At 53.8% G+C, this 19,850-nt stretch overlaps 1 protein-coding gene across 2 annotated transcripts in view; it reads right to left on the bottom strand.

Annotated features, from left to right (window-relative positions):
• TOX3 (TOX high mobility group box family member 3) overlaps window positions 1–17,680 on the bottom strand; it is a gene marked incomplete at its 5' end in the record, with an annotated part of 98,626 nt that extends 80,946 nt beyond the window's left edge. For both annotated transcript variants that reach the window (XM_084257092.1, XM_084257091.1), the window contains one exon: window positions 17,594–17,680. In XM_084257092.1, the coding sequence (XP_084113218.1) occupies window positions 17,594–17,680 (87 nt within the window). The remainder of the gene's footprint in view (window positions 1–17,593) is intronic.
• Window positions 17,681–19,850: the final 2,170 nt, after the last annotated feature.

The raw sequence follows: 19,850 nt of genomic DNA on the forward strand, positions 1-19,850 counted from the left end.
CCCCCATAAATCTATTCATTGAGATTCTACCAAGCCTGGAATGTCCAGGGAAAGATTCAATAATCAGGGGAGAAATGAGTTGCAGACACTCAAAGAGGACAGAATAGCCAGGCAGGAGATTACGAAGCCAGGCGACAGGGCTCGCTGAATTAAACATTCTTAAGCAGACTTACATACATAATGAATTGGTCAATTCTGTCCAATGTTTCTGAAAGAGATTACCCTTCCAACAAGCCAAACGAGTGTTCAAGGGTGGTAGCGCGGATGGATTCCCGAACAAAATAAGTGTTAATCACTTTATCTCCCCCGATCTTTTTTGTGAAGAAGAGCAACTTTTCATTTCCATAAAGCCTTGAAATCATTGGCTGGCCCGGGCTGGGGGCTGGGGAGAGGGCTGGGGAGAGCATGTGACAATGAAGTCCCTGAAAAGGGGGATTTCCTGACAATAAAACCCTGATCAGAGCCGAGATGGGGCATTGTTGGCTGCAGCACTCCCTCCTTCCTCTGGGAATTCCAGGCCTGGAGGAGGGGGGGCCCGGGGTGGTAACCGCCCAGGGTAGGGCCGGGCAGGTAGGCTTTGAGACGTGCTGCTGGGAAAGGCTGGATCGCCCCAGTATATTTCCTTGGAATTTGTTCTTTTAAACACATTACTACAAGCTTCCTTAAGACATCCTGTTAATTGTTCAAAAACTGTGGACCGCAATCAGCCTGGAAAACCTTGAAGCAAAGGATGCCGAAGAGAGAGTCAAATCTGGCCTGCAGCTGTGGACCCAGATTTTCCTACAGGCCAGGCCTGGGGATGGGTGATGTGGACACAGCAGCCAACAAGACAGAAGTGTCACTGCAGCCCAGGGGTCACAGTTGGGAAGGAAAACTCTCTCTCACAGGGCCATGTGGACCAGGCCAGACACTCAGCCACTCCATAAATACCCGAGGAAGGAAGGAAGGAAGACTTCTGAGCCTGGGGTTCACGTGACTGGAGACTAAAAATAATTCTAGTAATAATAATAATAACGATAACAATAATAATGATCATCAGATATACTGGGAGCCACCCAACGCCCAGGTTAATCAACTTCATGGGCCCCCACAAAATCAGAAGAAATGGAGTAAAAACATTGCCTCCTTCTGCAAAATCCTGTTTTCTGAAACAGCCACTGGACAGAGCCAGCTCCCGGGGATATTTTTCCAGTTCATCCCAGCCGCTCGGTTCCTGGCTTAGCTCAAGCACCTGGAGAGGCAGGAGGGTTTAGCTGAACCCGTCCCCGCGCGCGCAGATCCGCTGCCTCCAGTGGACACAGGGACTGCTCTTCTCCATCAGCGACGTCACCCAGCTTTGTAAACTCGAGAGACACTTTGTATAACCCGGAGAGAAAGAAAACCGCCTTGAGGGGCTGCTGCGGTGTGGCGTCTCCCGCCCGGTCCGGCCCTTCCCTGGCCAGCACGTGCTCCGCAGGCTGGGGCTGGCCCTCTCAGCTCCGCGGAGGGACAGGCGGTGATGGAAGCTCCTTTTAGCTCCATGAGGCCCCAGAGAAATAACCGCCCTATATTTAGATAAATGCCCTTTGTAACAAAGGAGCCACTCATCCCAGTTAGCACTTTCTAAATGACACCGCCAGAGAGTTTTCCAAAGTATTCTTCTTGCTCGGTGATTCTCAACCAGGGCTGCTTCTGCTGCCCCCAGAACATCTGACAAGCTCTGGACACATCTGTGGGCTCTTATCACTGGGGGGCTACCTGCATCTAGCGGGTAGAAGCTCTGCCTCGCACAACACACAAGACACCCCCAACAAGTCAAGAGTGTAAACACTGAGAAAGCTGCTCGGGCCGGACAGACACTGCGCGAGGGACAGGGGCTGGCTCGTGGGTGCACGAGGCCTGATGTCCTCCCAACAGCGCGTGAGGATATGGGGACACTCAGAGCCCTGATCCTTCCCCCACGGCCTGTGTTTAGCAACCAGCACACACGTGCAGAAATGTATGTGATCTTTGGGTAACAACAGCTTCCAGTAATAACGAGCGTAATAGCTAGCATTACCCAAGTGTTTAGTGTCGACACAGAGTCAATATTTACCGCAACCTGATGCTGTAAATACCATTATTTTTCTCTACGTGGCAAATCTGCGACACCTAATAATCCCACATAACAGGTGGGTCCATCAGCCCCTGCAAGGGCGACGTGTGGGGTGGGACTTGCTCTGCTGCCTCACCCGCTGTCTGCCCAGGCCTGCTGAGGACAAGGAGGCTTCGGAAGGTTCTGGAGCTCACGCAGCTGAGAAGTGGGAGGAACCGCTGCAAATCCAGCCTCTCTCCTCACACGTGCCAACCGCTGAGGCTTTGGAGCTGCTGAAACCCATTGGATCTGATCAACCTCAGCCAAACGGAGCCACAGCCACCCAGCGGCGGGGCGGCAGGCTGTTCTCCAAAGCTACTGAAACACGACGTCTCTCAGTTTTCAGGCAGCTGATGGAACCAAAGAGTGACCGGACGTCATCTCAGAGGCAGCCAGTCCTCCATGAAGGTCCCTACAGCCCTTCCTGGGACCACCAGGCCAGCTCCTGGCCAGGCAGCAGCAAGGCCCAAGGTGACAAAGGCCTTGGGACAGCGAGAAGCTCTTTCTGACTCTAATGCGCCAACTTGTGGGCCCTGGGGGCACACGTCTGGGTGTGGACCAGCCAACCCCAACAGCAGACGCCCATACCCCCCGTCCGTGTTGACCTCCGCTCAGTCTTCAGGTGGAATCCAAACCCCACCTGTGGGTTGAGGGACACGCCGGTGGTGACACGTCAGAATGACCACTCACAGAACAATGGTCAAGCAGTAACAGCTCAGGAGCCTACCGACTCCCCTATTGTCATCATTTCAGTAAGTTCCATAATCCTGGGGGTAATATCCTCTGAGAAGCAAATTCTAGCAAGGTTAAAAAAAATAAATAAAAGGAGGGGGATGGATAAGAGCTTTTTACTTTCACAATGTTGACACAAGAAGTAGACTTTCACTTTTTAAGTGGAAATTTCTCTTGTAGAAAGATATGCAAAGTACTCTTGACACTATACAAACACACGCACTGCACTTCCGAGCTCACCCAGTATTTATTCAGAACCTGCTTTTCCCCACAAAGAACTGGGGTGACTTTTTAAAAGTATATCCGGTTCTAGAAAGAAAGGTAAGACCTGCAAGACCAAGAAAACTAAAATCAGTGATATGGCAATGAAGATGTCCCCAGCACACAGGCCGGCCAGCCGATGGTCTGTGCTAGAGTAGTTTCATGTCGGACTCCAAGATTCTTGGCAGCCAATGGAAAGAGAGAAGCAAAAATGATGAAATGAATTAACACCCACAAGCTAAGGCTAAGTGGTTTTCCTCAGGCCATTGTAATAACCTAAGAATATTCTCTAGGAAATCAGGATGCTGGGATGTGAAATACATACATAAATAAGACCCCCAAAAAGGATGTCCATGACACTATTATTCATGATTCCCCCCCATGGAAAGTGAAGCCCTAAGAGTATACAATTCAATAAACGCAGAGGGACGCAGGGGGGTAGAACAGCGTGTCACCCCCAGTCTGCAGCCCTCTCATCACATTAAATTAGGTTATGTGGATAAATGGCTGGACGGAGCCTTCTTCAGGCATTCCTCCATAAAGACATTATTTCTTACAACAGAGTTTTTAATAAGGAACCAACAGCTGAGACATCAGATCATAATTTCTGATAAGAAGCTAAAGGACAAAATTCTGTATTCATAGTTAAATGTGATGGCAAAATTTATCATCGGAAAATCGTTCCCAGAATGTGGATTCTAATATGTGGGTGGTTGTAAAATGAGAAATTGTAGCTAGTGACTGTCATCAAGCAAGGACATATTATTTTGCTTTTTAAGAAATTTACATCCGGGCCTCCCTGGCGGCCTAGGGGTTAAGGCTCAGTGCTATCACCCCTGAGGGCTGAGTTTGATCCCCAGCTGGCCAGGGAGCTACCCACAGGGCGCAGCAGACCTCTCCTGCCTCATCTGCTGCTCCCCTCAGCAGTGTGTTTCAGTAGATCCACCTGTTCTGCTCCTCACTCTGTCTCTGGTGAGTCCTCCCACTCTCCGCATCTCTGGCCTACAGCCTAGGTCTTCTATGTAATAAAATCTTTAAAAAAAAAAGAAAAGAAATATACATCTTTCCTTTTTATCTCTCCATCTTTGAATACTGTCTTCCCCTTTGGTGAGAATCTTCTAGAAAGCGCTCATCCATAGTCTCTCTTCAAGTCTGCCTTCTGTCTTCTCTACTTCTCTTCCTCATCCATCACAACTCCTTTGACGTGACTTGGTTTCCTTCAGCTGGTTTCTGCCTTGGACTTTCACAACTTTCTCCTACGTGACGGGAGGAAGGAGGCCGTGGGGGCTGTTGCAGGCCTCCGTCCCGTGCCTGCTGACCACCACCACCTTCCAGAAAGGGTCTGACCTTGAAGCGAAGCTCAGATGGTCCGAGAGCAGTACACGTGGTAACTGGGAATCTAGGACTAAGATGACCCAGAAAAGGGCAATATCCAGTCTCTGACTTAGTCAACTGGCAACTAGAAACCTGTTACGCCACAGCCATAACCGAGAGGCTATTTGGGAAGTGATTAACGCAGACAGAGCAGGGCTGAGCAGGGCTACGATGCCCCCTCGCAAGTCACTTACTGTGAAAACTCGGCTTTGGAGGGACACAGAAACTAGCTATTTCAAGTAAGTATTTTCAAAACAGTACATGTCAGCAATGTGCAGGAATGAGGACGGCACCCCACTGTGGTTCTGCTCTAGACCCGCTGCACTAGACCTGGACGGGGTGCTGGTGCTTCAGACAGCTCCGCGGCTTTCCTCGAAGGGATTTTGCTTTTGCTTAACATGGTAACTGTGATATGAGATATGGAGGGTCTTCGACGTCACGTTAAGGTCATAGCAATGTATCCTGTAGACCAGGCACCCCAGTATCTACTATGCATATGGGTGAATTTAATTGGGATATAATGAATTGTTAAAAATTTTAATAGTTTTGTATTTACTATATGGGCTTTTTTTTTTTTTTTTTGAGGTGACACTGGTTGACAACGCTGGGGAGGCTCCAAAATTACTTTCTCCCCATGTCCTCCCAGCAAATGTCCACTCACCATCCAACACCAACCCAGTGGGGCCTCCGAGCAGGTGTCGGGTAGTTTGTGTATATTACAAGCCATGCAAGGCTGCCTCATACACCAGTGATAAAAATTTAAAGGTGAGTCAATGTAAAACAGAGTAACAGGAAGTCCGGCGGTGGGATGGGATGGTCGCAAGGAAGCCCCAAGCCGAGAAAGCACTGCCACGATCCACGACAGGTCTCTGGAAGGGCTTTGAGGACAGAGTGGCCGCTGGCACTGAGGGCCTCTGGAGGACACACCGTAGTGGGGCACAGACTCACTGGGGGTGGGGAGATCCAGGGGACACGGGCCCAGGAGGAAACAGGGAACCAGCAGTGGACAGGGAGAGGACAGGGTGGAAGAGGTCCTCAGAAGGAGAAATAAAGACATGCAGCCCCACCACACGCAGCCATCAAGAGAGGCCAAGTCACCCACAGTCACTTCATCGGGAAATGATAGGGGCACTGAGAGAGATGGTGAAAACTTGGGGGCCACTCTGAGGAGAGGAGATGCAGCTTTCCCTGTGGCTGACGCTGGCCAGCAGTGAAAGGTGATCTATTCTGCGGAGCTGCCACAAATAGGGGAGAAATGTAGATGGAGCGAGAGAGGGAAATTTGGGGCCTTGGGATAGACTGCAAAGTAGCCATAACCTTCCCCCCTCCCTGCAGCTGCCCCTTTGGGATTCTACAGCTCTTCCTTGCAAGAAATGGTATCTGTTACACGTTGCAAGCTATACAGGCTTCCTTGTGCAAGTCCTCAAGCCTGGCTGGCCTCCAGGACTTGCTGGTGGCTGGAGAAAGGGGCAGAAGAAACAGCATGCCCCTTCTGAGCCAGGGTTGGGTGCAGTGATGTGCTCCTCAGCAGCCCAGAGGCGAGAAAGTACAAGCAAGAGAATGAGGGGCCCCAGCGGGTAGCCAGCCAAACTCCAAATCAAAGGCCCCCCGGCCAGCACCTAAGGGCGCCCAGTGAGAGGAAAATCCCCACCCCTGATTGCAACCTGAATTGCCCACTGATAGATCACAAGCAAAATACTTCTAAGTGGCCAAGTTTAGTTTGTTACACAGCATCTGACAACTGCTACAACCACCGGAGAGAGAGCTGCCGGGGAGGGCAGACCACTTCCAAAGTGAGCGAATACAGAGGCAGAGCGGAAAGCTGAGCCCTGGCAGGACACTGCCGCTGCCAGAGGACAGGAAGGAAAGCAGTGCTAGGTGATGGAGCAAAAGCCAACAAGTGGCATAAAAATATTCACTATTGGGGAGCCAGGGGCGTGAGCGCAAGGGGCGTGGGGGCGCCCCGTTGGAGAGAGATGGCAAGCAGCACCCCGCGGCGCGGAGCAGGGTCTGGATGCAGTGGTGGCTCCAGGGTCTTGGATGAATGAATGAGGTCTGCCCTGGTGGGGCGGGGCAGGGTGGGGCGGGTTGGCTCCCTGCACCAGAGAGAGAACTTGTTTCCTGGATGTAAGGAGCATTAAGAGGGCCTGGGTGGGGAAGACTTGCACCCCCAGAGCAGCTTTTTGAACAGTGTTTCTGGGATGCTGACGAGGGGAGCTCGGTTGACTAAAGCGTGAGTGTGGGCAGTCCACTTCTGAGTCTGGCTGGGCCCATCGCCTGGCAGCGGGTCAGCAATGCCCACTCCCTGGCCTGCTCTGTGCGTCTGGGGCTCCCCGCAGGCTGTGCACGGAGCCAAAGGACATTTAATTACATCTTGAGATAGTCATTTGGATTGGGATTCCCATGCAAGCCCCCCAGATAAAATCAAAGGCAGAGCCTCAGTTTGGTGCTGACAAGTCTCCGGCACCTCCCTAACACTTGCAAATCTCCCCTTTCAGCAAACAGAGAGCAGGGCCTGAGGCAAGCAGGGTCTCCAGGGAGCTTTCAAAATAGTTGACTCCTCGGGTGTTTATTGTTAGGATTTTCTTCTGTCTATGAAAAGTGGCAAGATTTTCCCTTTGTGGTCGTCTTCATGTCACGTTAATAGAAGGGGAGAAACTAAGTTAAACAAAAACATGAAGAAGCGTGTGATAAGTGGGTGGCAGGAGGAGCAAAGGTGGTGATGGGTGGCTCTCAGCAGAGTGGGGTTTGGCCAGGCTGCTGGGGGCACTGAGCACCCCGGGGTGTAGGTGAGAGTAGGAAGGAACCAATAGGAAAGAGGGGGTAGGGGGAGAACTCTGGATGGTGAGGAAGGGTAAACACTGCTCTTTGGAGGCCAGAAAGGGCAGAGAACTGTTGTCTGGAGACAGAGGAGCAGCCACAGCAGACACTGTGGTTTGCCGAGAACCCCAGCTGCTCCTCAGGAAGTGCAGGAGAACCCCCTTCTAAGGATGAGCTGGGGTTGGTTTGACTGGGGTGTGCAGGGAAGAAAGGAGACTTGCACACCCATGAGAAGAAACAGCCAGGGCCAGCTAGGGCCTGGCGCCCACAATGTCACACTTACAGGGACAGCTGTAAGGGACAGCTTTCACTCCTCCTGGCGTTGAGAAGGGAAGGGGTCAGGAGCTTGGGCTGATGGGACTTTGCAGAAGCTGCAGAAAGGCCCAGGGGTTAACAGAGGGGGTGCCTGGGAGGAGGCAGGGCCTGAAGGGCTCAGGCCTCTGGGGGAGGGGCCAGTGGTGCTGACGCTTGATAAAAAAGAAAAAGCCTCAATGAGAGAAAATTAGTTTTAAAAATGGGCATTGGAGATTGATGGGTGCTCAAAACTTTGTCCCCAAGTTAGGGCTTGAGATCTGGGAGTATAAAAAAGCAAGAGGTATCTGGGGAAGAAGAGAAATCTCAGCCTAAAATATAGGTAATCAATTAAAATTAGGACATCAGGATTTGCAGTTCTGCAAAGGAGGACATAAATCATTGGATATTTTAAGCAAGCCCAAAATAAAACCCCCAAACTGGAGAAAGGACAGAAAAGACAGCACAGGGCACAGGAAAAGGGGCCAGTGATGACTGCAGCCCTCGGGCCTTTCACCAGATGTTCCTGCACCACCACGGCTCCCACCCCCCTGGGCATCACAGACAGACCGGCTGGCCAGGCCTCTCGGGGCCACTTCCAGGCTCCGGCTCCTGCACAGAGACCCGTCCCGAGTCTCTCCTGCTTGCTCTTCTCTGACATCCAGTTTTTCTTACTTGTCCATGCCAAGCCTGATGGCCTCCAGCTGCTCTTACCTGCCCACACACCTCCACCCCACGCTGGACCTCTCCCTGGTCCAATCTGTTCCAGGGGCACCTTCACCAGTGCCCATCATTGCTCTCAGCCTACTCAGCCTAGAACATTCCCTCGGGCACATGTACATGCTTCTCTCTCTCTCCCCCCCCAAACCCCCCACACCTGCTCCCCTACCAAAAAGGTCTCTTGAAGACACACCACATCCACGGCCAGCCCCAGACAAGAAGTGCATCCCTCTCTTAGTACTTGGCCAATAATGATACGACACCAGCACCTGGCAAGGGCAGGCTACTTCCGGTCTCCACAGAGTAAGGACCAGCGTGGACAACTCGGTGCTCAGACATCCCCCCACAGGGAGGCTCGCCCGCTGCGCAGCGGAGAGGCTTGCCTGGCCCGCAGCCGCCCTCCCTGGCTCAGAGGCACTTCGCCTCCAAGGAGCTCTACTGGGGACTCAGCCCAGGTGGTCTCCCGGTGGGCGACAGCGACAGTGTCCGGAGCTGGGGCTGTGTCTTGGTGCCTCCCCACACGACCCAAGCCGTCCAATGAGACGACATCCAGAAAAGTTGCAGAAAGTGCGAAAGAATCTCCCCCCCTTGGGGAGGATGAGCTGAGGGGGCATGACCTGGGGCAGCTAAGGGACATCTTCCCGCTTCGCAAGCTCCAAGAAGGCGGACAGATGGCAGCAGAGCTGACCCAAGAGGTCCTGGGACAGCTCCCCGAACCCTGAGCCCCGCCATGCCTAGCACAGGCCTACCGACCTTTCTCCATTTAACTTATTTGGGGCATTTGTATCGCTTGCAATCAAAAAACAATGTTTACCAACCCAAATGTTAGCCATTTCTCCATTAAACATTTTCATTAGAATCTTTCAGTTGCTTAGAATTGTTTAAATAAGCCAGACAGGAGTCAAATTCCTCTTTAAAGACAGACACGAAGGTGCGGCAAAGCAGGCCTGGCGCGTGCGCTCCCGACGGTTCAGGGGGTCCAGCTCTAACTTGTCCTTGACTGCAGAAAACCCACTTCAATCACTCCTATTTCATAAAGGTTATCCAGGCGGGTCAGCCTTTGGGGTTTCTACTTCCTAGCCCTAAAGGGTTCCTAAAACAAAGTGAGGGAGTTTTATTTTACTCCTGTCCATCAAACTCCCTCGCTCACTACAAATCAACTGCAGAAATTGCTGGAAAGATCTCACAATGCGGAGGAGAGACGTGCACGTTATCAAGTTGAAATAACAACACACTCCCATCATCAGATTTAGCCTAATTCCTCCAAAGAAAGAAGTCAGTCCTTGTGGAAGAAGCGACAAAAAGGTACAAAATTTCCAAAGCACAGGGCCCGGATTCAAGTCTACCTCCTCGCAAAATAGTTCTCCATCATTCAGCTTTGCATGGAGAGTGACATTCAAATGCGTCTTGATGTTGGCCAACTTGTTTAATGTATGGATTATCAAGTCACTCAAGTTATTCTTTCATAAACAAAGCAAAATTAAATGAAGACTGAAAATAGCAAGCTGGTCCTACAAGAAGGCCATCTGACAGTGCCCGGTGTGTTTTACACGAGCATGGGACATATTTAAGAGTACACAACCTCCCTGAGGAGGGGATTAAGGACACAAGCCTAGAAAACAAAGAAAAGAAAATGATGTACTACAAAGGGAGAAGATAAAACCTGTCAGAAGCTCGTGCAGACCTTGAATAAAAGCTTCTACTCCTTATATTTTAAACAGGTTTTTGAAAGAGCCGAATCCACCTTCAAAATACACTGAATTTATATGTATAGTTAGCAAAAACCCTGTCCTCCCTGATTAACCACACTCAAAACAAATTCTCCCAGATTCTTAGGACATTATTAACATGTCACAAAATCCAATTTGAAACTGCACCTGTGACACAAAGGGGGAAAAAAGCCATCAAATGTTTTAATTCATAAGTGACTGATAGGGTTATAAATTACCTGATTGCAAATGGTACATCATTCCCACTTAATAACAACCATTTAACCATGTTTCTTTCTAAATAACTATTAAGGTAGAAAGGCCATACCATCACATAAACACACACACACACACACACACACACACACACTTTACACCATTGTTGTGATGGTTCAGTATTTCCGGAATCTTCTGAGATCCAGACTGCTTCCTAAATGACCACCTCACTACCTGGGAAACAATCAGCAAACACCGCTCAGCCCTCAGGACAGAGGAGAGTGTATGCACCTCCCTTCCCCCTGCTCATGGAGAAGTCACACCCACGTCTGTGGCCCTACTGTGTGCAGGAAGGCTCCAAAATCTCCTTTTCCAGCCCTGAGCTCTCCTTTGGCGCCAGGGAGCTGGCACAAGTGCCTGTTTGAAATCTCTGTGCCACTATTCCACCACAATATCCAAAATCAGCCTTACCCTTCCACCAAAACCAGTTTCTCCTGTGACCTCTCTGCTTCTGTTCAAGGGCCTGTCACCCTCCAGGCAACCAGGATCAAACAACCTAAGTCATCTCTGCGCCCCTCTGTCCCTTCCTGAGTTACAGAGATGCCTGTCCAGTGCCTCCTCTTCTTCACATCCACATTCACATCTCTGAGTTGAATCCTCCTCACACCTTATCTCAGTAGAGTGATGGCTGCCTCCCTGGCTCTCCTCACCACCTCTCATGGATCCTGCACTAAGCTAGTCCAAGGGTCAGATCCACCTGCATTCTAACCAAACCACTGGTCTACATGAAACTCCTGCTCTCCCTTATACTCAGTAGACGCTATTAATTGCCTTTGCAACAGCCTTCTTCTTTGCTGGCAGAGCATACCATCAATTACACTCATGTGACATTATGTTCAGCCCCAGGGACAACACTGGAGTGGTCTAAGCCAATCACAGCAACTGTCTTCATCAGTGATTGGCCTATGATGAGCAGGGGATCCATTTCTGATCAATAAGATTTTTTAAAGTAGAGAGGAAGTGCTTCCAAGCAAGCTTTTCTGCAGAGGAGATACACAAAAGGATGAAATGACCTTTTTCTATCTATCCCTCCCACGACCATTCCACCCCTACCTTGCTTCCCATTCTGCATACTATCACCTGGGGATGTGATGCCTAGTGCTACAGCAGCCACTTTGTGAGCATGAAGAGACTGCTGAAAGAAAAACTAACAAGCTCCTTGCAAACACCCAAAACAGCCTAAGACTGCCTACCTAGTCTTCTTTGTAAATAAACAATGTCCTTAGGGTTTATGCCACTGTTTCTTGGATATTCTGTTACCTGCTGTCCAAAACATTCTAATTGATAAGCCTGGGAGAGCAAACTCTGTCCCTGCCCATGTACTCTGTGCTGTGCTACTCACAGCATGGTCTCCACACCCACAACATCAGCACCCTCTGGGCAGCCCACCCCAGACCTATGGTGCAGAATCTCCAGGGATAAGGCCCAAGAGTCTGTGTTATAAAAGCTCTCCAAGTGATTCTTTAGCATGTAAATGACGTGCTCCATAATATAATCACACCTTAACTTTTTTTAATTTCATCTGCTTCCTACACATCATGAGAAGGGCTAGGCCTGGATTACTCCAGTGACAGTGACCTCACTTCACTAGGGTTGAGCATCATTTGTTGCTCATTTAACTTTACCACTTCTCAAAGTGTTCAAACTTGAAGCCTCCCAGGGCCTGAGAAGAATACAGAAGGCTAAGTCTGAGAGCCAGGCGTGGGGAGGACCCATGGGGGCACAGCCTCAGGAAGGCAACAGCAGATGGTGCCATGCAGGGGACGAGTCGGTATTGCCACGTTGATGGTTATTTTCAAAGCAAAATGGTAGGGAGGGTCAGGTTTACATGCAAAGGGTTTTAGATGCAGGTTAAACAGAACAGGTTCTCAGGTGGACTCAGGATCCCCCTGACAGTTTGTGATGTGAAGTTGACAGCTCAGGAAAGATCTCCGCGTACGCTCAACGCTGTGACCACTAACATTCATTGGCTTAATCTAAAATGGCTCAAACTACTGTACTCTGGCTAATAATACCACATGACTTTCATCAGCATTCGGCTACTTGGGGTAGCAAAATGGGGGGTGGGTTGTAGGCCCCTAGTCAGCATCAGCAGAACTGTTCTACCCATCATTCACTATACACTGGACACCTAGAACTAGCTAGAAGTGTCTCAACCACAGAATGTTTCGGAAGTAAGAAAACATTAATTGGCCACCCAACACGCACGAAGTACAAAATTCAAACTCAGAGAGGCTCAATTAAATGTGTACAAAACGCAAACATAAGTCAACTAATCAACATCGACTCAGATATGGCGTCATGTATTAAGTGCAGGAGGTAAAAGCATTTCTATGTCTGATACAGTACAGAGGGGAGCCAGGTCCCCAGTGCCTGGGACAAGCCGAGGTCCTGGGAAGGCCCTGAGCGTCAGCATAAAGTCTTGTCTTCCTTATGAAAATAAATTTCTTGATGCTGTTCCCCTGCTCCTTGAGGTTGGTCCTTGAAGACACGATCGAACCATCCAAAGAGCCTAGCTCGCCACTCCAAAGCAGGCTCCTCAGCCTAAAAGAGTTTCCAATTGTGCTTGGGCAGTGGAATCACTAACCATCAAAAACATTGTTGCCTGCATCCCAGCCCAAAGATTCTTATTGAACTTGCCTGGGGCAAGGCCAGGAGGATCTGTTACTGCCACCTCCCATCCTACCCAGGGCTAAGTATAGCCAGGGCTGAGAACCCACAGTTCTAGAAGCATTCTGAGAAACACTCTCTGCGATCATAATCTTTCCAATTACTCTATCTGTTTAACTCCATTTTCTTTCTGCTGCAGAAGTTTGAAACAAAGGATGACGAGGGAACCATCAAGGGGTTTGGTGATCTAGAACCCAGAACGGGGGGCTGGCGAACTCTGTCTGGCGGTGGGTAGCGAATGTTTAGGCTGTCCAAGCCATCCGGTCTTGTCCCATCTACTCAGCTCTTCCACCATCGCATGAAACAGACACAGAAAAGGCATCGACAAAAGAGCAGCCTGTGTTGTGTTCCAATAAAACCTTCTTTATGGGCACGAATGTGTACTTCATGTGATTTTCAGTCATGAGCATCATCCCTCTTTTGATTTCTTTCAACCATTTAAAAAGGTTAAAACCATGAAGTCACTGATCCTACAAAAATAAGTGGCAGGCCGGTGGGACCGACTCTTCCACTAGAACCAGTCCAACTAGAGTTGTTCCATTGACGTGAGACCATAATATTAACATACGATACATTAAACAAATGATCGAATGGTCGGATTGGAACCATATTAAAACATTCTCCACTTACTCAACTGAACTGTCCAAGCAACCGAAGGTGGCAGTGTATGGGGCTCGTCCTACACAAGCCCTAAGTGACTGGTCAGAAAATGAGGTTGAATGTGTCTCAGCAAAAAGTTTCAACGCTGTAGATCACGAGCATGTTTTGGGGACCCCAGACAGTGATTTCAGTTATTTTTAACTTACTTGCAAAATCCCTAATTCAAGCTATTTCACATAAAAATCAGATTACTCTCTTGAAAACAGTAAACCATGTGGTCCAAATGTTGGCATGACCACGATCTACTGTGCTACACAAGGCTACCCCTCTAGACCGAGCGCATCCCCACTGACCCCCAAAGCCCTAGCGTCACATGTTTCGGGGGCCTGGTCAAATGTCCTCCGTAAAACCCGATTCCCCTCTCACAATGTCATTTCAATCTCTTGTTTAAAAGCCTGACATGGAAATCTCTCAATCTGTTCTCCAGATTCACCAGGCCAATCCTCCAGACCCCAGAGATAACATCATTAATTCTCATACTGGAACAAGATATCCACTTAAGAGGAGTTTCAATCAAATCCTCCTTTCAATATGTTCTCAATCCGAACCAGAGTCTCCAAGAAGACAGACACATGACAAATTACCCTGCAGGCCTCTCACCCTTCAAGCCAGCGAAGGCGAAAGCCCAGGGACCCGGGCTGAAAGCGTTCATATTAGAACATCTTCATTAAGCACAGCGATCAATAACACAATCATCAGAAAGCATGTTTCGAGACGAATGGCGTAAAAACAACATAGGACTTTCCTACGTAGGGTATGGGGTCGACGCTCCTATTCTGCAAGAGGCAGAAAACCCCTAAGAATGTGCAGGAAAAGCTAGTCACTAGAGTTCAGTCCAAGTTCATTATTAACCCACTGTGCGACTTCACCTCGCTCGACCCACATTAAATAGGAGCGTTGATTTGGGGGTGAAAGACCTCTGACACCCATCTGCCCATTGATACGTCGCCTATCATCTTCTTACTGGTGGAGAGAGAAGTTGAATGCAGGGAAAGGAAAATTCCAATTCTATAGACAGTAGGTCACCAATTCACTTGAATAATATCTGACCTTTAAAAAAAAACACTTGGGTGTGGGTGCGAGCTTAATTTGTGAGCCCCACCAGAAAAAGAAATGTTCAAACAGTAGATTTTCCACTTGAAATTAAAATGGAAATTAGCCCTTAGAAAACAGAGATGACTTTAAGTTTATACATCACTGGCTGCTTCATGAATTATTAACTGATTTTAATGATCCTGGCTATATTTTATTTGAAGTTATTCTCCTACTTGCAGCGACTTTTGAACTCTCCCAACTCTTTCATCCATTCTCCATAGATAGAGCCCACGTTCACGGGTGCTGACATTTAAAAAGGATCCATATAGTCACAGAAGGTAAAGATAATACACACGCCTATAATTTATACAAAGGACTCGGGTCATTTGTTAAAGAGAGAAAATGAAGGACACCCTATTATTCACGGTGTGTAAATAAATTTAAAGATCGGCACAAATTTTTCACTGGCTAAGTTTGGAGCTGAGGGTCTTGCACGTCTCCTAAAGTTTCCCAGAAGGTCACACAGCAACAAGAGAGAGCAGAAACCTACTTTCTTGGAAGTCTCTCTTTTTCCATCCAGAAGGATAACACACGTCATCAAAAGTTAAGTCTTGGGAGATTAATAAGTGTTTGCAAATAAAATAAGCGCCTGCCTTTGTGTGCAAGCGTTTACATTTTCAGCATAGACCCAGACGGCACAGCAGCCCCACTCCAGACACACAAGTTAGCTGTGAAACAAAATGCTATAAACCTTTAATTAGCACTTGCTGTTTTATACCCATAAAGTTAATACTTCCTCTTCGACTACCTTCTCCCTATAAAGAAAAATCACGGGGAATAAAACGGAGTTTTTCACTCCAGAAATCAAGTGTAGGAAAATAAAATAGTGTGGCTCAGTTTAAAAATAATTGTATTTTTATCTACAGGAAATGCAAAAACCTCCCTGGAGGTAAGTACAGTGTGGCTTCTCCCAAGAGGAAGCACAAACTTCCATAAGTTGGGTACCCACACACGGCAGAGGGCTGAATTACTAAGCACCCCAGTTATTTCAGGCAAATAGCTGCACGAAGAAACCAGGCCAGCCAACCAACTTGCATCTCCACTGCTGAGCAAGGATCTCAGTAAGGGATGTCTGTCTTCCAGCCTCCTATCCGCTCCTCCCTGACATAAATGTTCTGAGTTTCAATCGACTCAAAACAGCCTTTCTCCAAAAAATAAAAAGAGACGCACAGAAACACCCCCAATTTCCTCTGGTCTCTTGAAGTACCCTTGGGAAGGTGGTGAACAGAGAGCTTTGCCACGCATTGCAGTGACTGGATTAGCACAAAAGGTTTCTATTTTGGTGTCACTCCGTGTTGCTGATCTTAAATCAGAGAGAGAAGTAGTTACATTAGGCCAGGTAATGGCTTCCCAAAAATAAGAGCGTGCCCAGCTACCCAGGGCCTGCTGCACAGGCGAAGTTGGAGGGAGATAAATAATACCCCACTGGAACAATTAGATGGATTCTCAGAAACACTCCATACTTAATTAGGCTGCCTAAGTCCCTCCCTGAGTGTCCATAGGGGACTTTTTAAAGCATTTAATAACCTGAGTAAATCCAAAATCAGAGGACAGAAAGTAAACCCTAACTTTGTCTACTGGGAGAGGCCTTTTCTGGCTTCTCTTTCAACCTGCGCCTATCACTTTTGGAATTTGGAGAGCGTGATGCGCCCCCGGCCCTCCCCAAGGGTTCCAGCACACCGGGCTTGGGGGGAGGCCCCGGTGCCAGGCGCACAGCACGGCTGGCCCCCGCTGACACAGGGGGGGCGGGGTGCAGGCGAGGCAGAGAGACCCCCCAAAGGTCTTCCACAAACTTCAGCACCGGAGTTGGGAAGGGAGTGTAAACACACAGCGAGGACCAGGAGCCTCGCCAGCCAGGGGCACCGCGCGCTCTCCTCGCTGGCTCCCCACGCAAGTGCTCCCCGCCTGTGATTTATTCATTAGTTCTGCCTCGCACCTTCCTCCGCGGCCCGAGGTCCTCCCCGGCCGGCCGCGCAACCATCAACAAACTACGATGTGAAAGAACAAGGAGAGGCGGGAGGCGCAGGGGAAGGAGAAAGAGACCCCACAGGCCCTCGCGCGCGGCTCCTTCTACGAAAGTCGCCCTCGGGGGGCTGTTTCCCCGAAGCCCGGCCCGGGGGGCTGCGCGGGGGCTGCAGGGCGCGAGCGCGCGCGCCCCGGGCCCCGGCTGCGCCCCGCGCCCCGACCCCGCGCCCCGGCCCGGCCGCCGCTCTTCCAGCCCCACCTGAGCCCCGGCGGGGTGCGGGAGGTGGGGAGACCCGGGGAGCCCCGGGGCGGGGGGGGGGTGCGGCCTCCACCCGAGTCCCCCAAACGGCAGGGGTAGGAGCCCCTCGTGCCAGCGCGGCGGGACGCGCACCCCCGGCCCCGGGGCGCCGGGGCGGGGGGCGGCGAAGCCACCTGCGGGGTGTCGCCACCACCGCGCCCCCAGCCCCCCACGCGGGGCGCGCGCCAAAGTTTGTTCCTCTCCGGCCCCGGCGGCGCGGGGTGCGGGCGCGAGGGGGGGGAGCGGGGGGGGGGCGGGGGGAGGGGGGGCGAGAGCCACGAAACCGGGGGCCCGGCATCCCCCGCCCCACCCCCAAACTGAGGGGGGCTGCGCCCCTGTTTACTAGCAACAGCAACAAAGACTCGCGCCGAGCCCCCTGCCCCGCCCGGGCCGGCGCGCGTCCTGGGGCAGCGGGAGGGTCGCGGGGCTGGGGGGCGGGGGGCGGGGGGGGCGGCGGGGCAGAGGCGGGGGGGCGGGGGGGCGCGGGGCGCGCCGGCCCGCGGGGGGACAAAGGGGGGGCGGGGGCCCGGGAGTGCGGGAGAGTTGGCCGGAGCCGAGCCCGCGGGGCGCGGGGCGCCCGCCCGGGGGACCCGCCCGCGCCGCGGTCACCTTGCTGTAGCCGTAGTAGCCCAGGCACTGCGCGAAGTCCAGGCCGGCGGGGTCCCCGGCCGCCGCGGGGTAGAACCGCACGTCCATGCCGGGGGCCGGGGCGCGGGCGGGCGGGGGGCCGCGGGCCGCCTCCTCGGAGCCGCCGGGTCCACCGTCGGGGGCGCCGCGGGCGGCCCGGGGCGCGGGGCGGGGGCCGGGGCGCGGGCGCGGGGCCGAGCCGGGCCGCCGGGAGCCGCGCCGCACACAAAGGCGCGGCCACGCGAGCGGGCGCGGGGGGCGGCCCGGGGGACGCGCCCCGCCGGGGCTCCGAGGCGACGCGGGCCGGGGCCCGGGGCGCGGCGCGGCGGGGGCCCGGGCGGCGCGGCGGCTCCAGGTGCGCGGCGAGGCCGGGACGGCGCGGCGGGCCCGCTGCTCCTCCTCCTCCCGGGCGGACTGAGCCGCGGAGCGCGGAGACAAGGGGCCGCCCCGCCCCTCTCCCCTCCTGCCTCCGCGCCGGTCCCCTCCCCGCGCGCTCCGCCCCTCCCACCGCGGGCAGCTGGCGCGCCGCCCGCCCCGCCGGTGCGCCCCGGCCCGCGCGCCCCGCCCCGCCCGCCGCCCGCCCGCCGCCCGCCGCCCGCCGCCCCGCGCCCCGCGCCCCGCGCCCCGCGCCCCGGCCCGCGCCCCGGCGCTCGGCCTCTTTGTCCCCGCGGCCGCCGAGCGCCCCGCGCCCTCCGCGCCCCTCCTCGCCCGGCCCCGCGCGCGCGCCCCTCCGGCCCGGCCCCCGCCGCTGCCCCGGCTGCCCCGGCGGGTCCCCCGCGCCGCGGCGCCCCGCCCCGCCCGCGCCCCGGAGCCCCCGGGCCGGCCCGCGCGCACCTGCGGCCCCTGCGGGGGGGGGGGGGGGCGACCTGTCCCAGGTAGGCGGCCGGGGAGCCGCCCGGGCGCGGCCTCCCGAGGGTTCCCTGCGTGTCGCCTGCGCCCCTGTTTGTGTTCGGAAGACAGGGGAGTCGCTGGATCTGGGCGGATCGTCCCTGCGCTCCCGGGAAATGCCCTGTTTTCCTAAAAGGTTCTGGGTGATTAACTTCCCCGCGCGGCGCTCGCCCCTCTGGGTTGCCTTCGCGGTCCCTGGGCTGCCGCCCCCCGCCCCACCGCACCCCCGGGCTGGACGGCGCGGGGGGCCTTGGAGAGCTCGGCCCCGGCCCCGCGAGGGCAAAGCCTGGATGCCAGGGGAGCAGGCAGGGGAGGCCGCCGCGCCCCTCCCGGCCGGGCCATCGGGAGCGGCGCCGGCCCGGGGAGAGACCTGCGCCGGCCCGGGGACCCCCGCCCGCGCCCCGCGGGCCCAGGGCCTGAACTTTCCCGGACTCGGCTCGCGCTGGGCTTTCCTGCCGCCGTGGCTTCCCCGGAGTGGCCCCGCGGGCCGGGCAGCACCTGTGCCCGCGCCTTCGCCCTGCACCCCCTCTCCGGACCCAACAGGAAAACACATCTCAGTTAGGAGAGGGTTGGGGGTGCGCTGCGCCCCGCAGAAGCGCGTGCCGGAGCTGCGCGAGCGAGCGGCGTTCGGGGAGAAACCACCGCGCACGGTGTCCCCGCGAGGAGCCGGGCCCCCCTCCCGAGAAGCCGGGGCCACCTCTCCAGAGCCCCCTCGAGCGCTGGCCGCCCCCGGCGCTCCCTGATGGCCCAGCGGGCCGCGAGCTGAGCCGGTGTCGGGACAACACCCCCCGGAGCAGGTCCTGGAAACGCAGGAGTGGAGGCCCTTTCTCTGGGCCACGGGCGCCTCTGGCCTTTCCGCCAATCAGAACCGGAGCTGGCAGTGGCCACCTGTTGTCCGCAAGAGAACATCTTTTAAGTTTCACTCTCAGGCGCACAATGGCGCCGGGGGCAGCCTCTGGCCGCAGGAGCGGGGCAGCCTGCTGCCCGGCGGTGCCAAAACAGAAATTATTTTCTCCCCAGCTAGTGGGTAAGGGAGCCCTGGAGGCTGCGAGGCCGGGTCTCCGTGCGCACTCGCGCTGTGCCCTGCTGCGCGCTCCGTGGCGCGTCTGGAGCGATCTGAGCTGGATGACAGAGGGGAAGGAAAGTGGAATCCAAGTTCCAGAGCGGCGAGACCTGAAGTTGCAAGCCGACCTCGAGGCGCAGGCACACGGCTATTCCCAGCGGAAGCCCCACTAGCTGTGAGGCCTGGAATTGCATCCCGCCGCCGCGCCTTGGGCCTCCAGCCTCGAAACTGTTGCGAGAAGCTTCTCCCCGGAGCCTCCAGGACGCAGACATGCCCCCACGCAGGTCC

This window comes from Talpa europaea (assembly GCF_964194135.1).
Source record: "Talpa europaea genome assembly, chromosome: 16".
In the NCBI taxonomy this organism is placed as follows: Eukaryota; Metazoa; Chordata; class Mammalia; order Eulipotyphla; family Talpidae; genus Talpa; species Talpa europaea.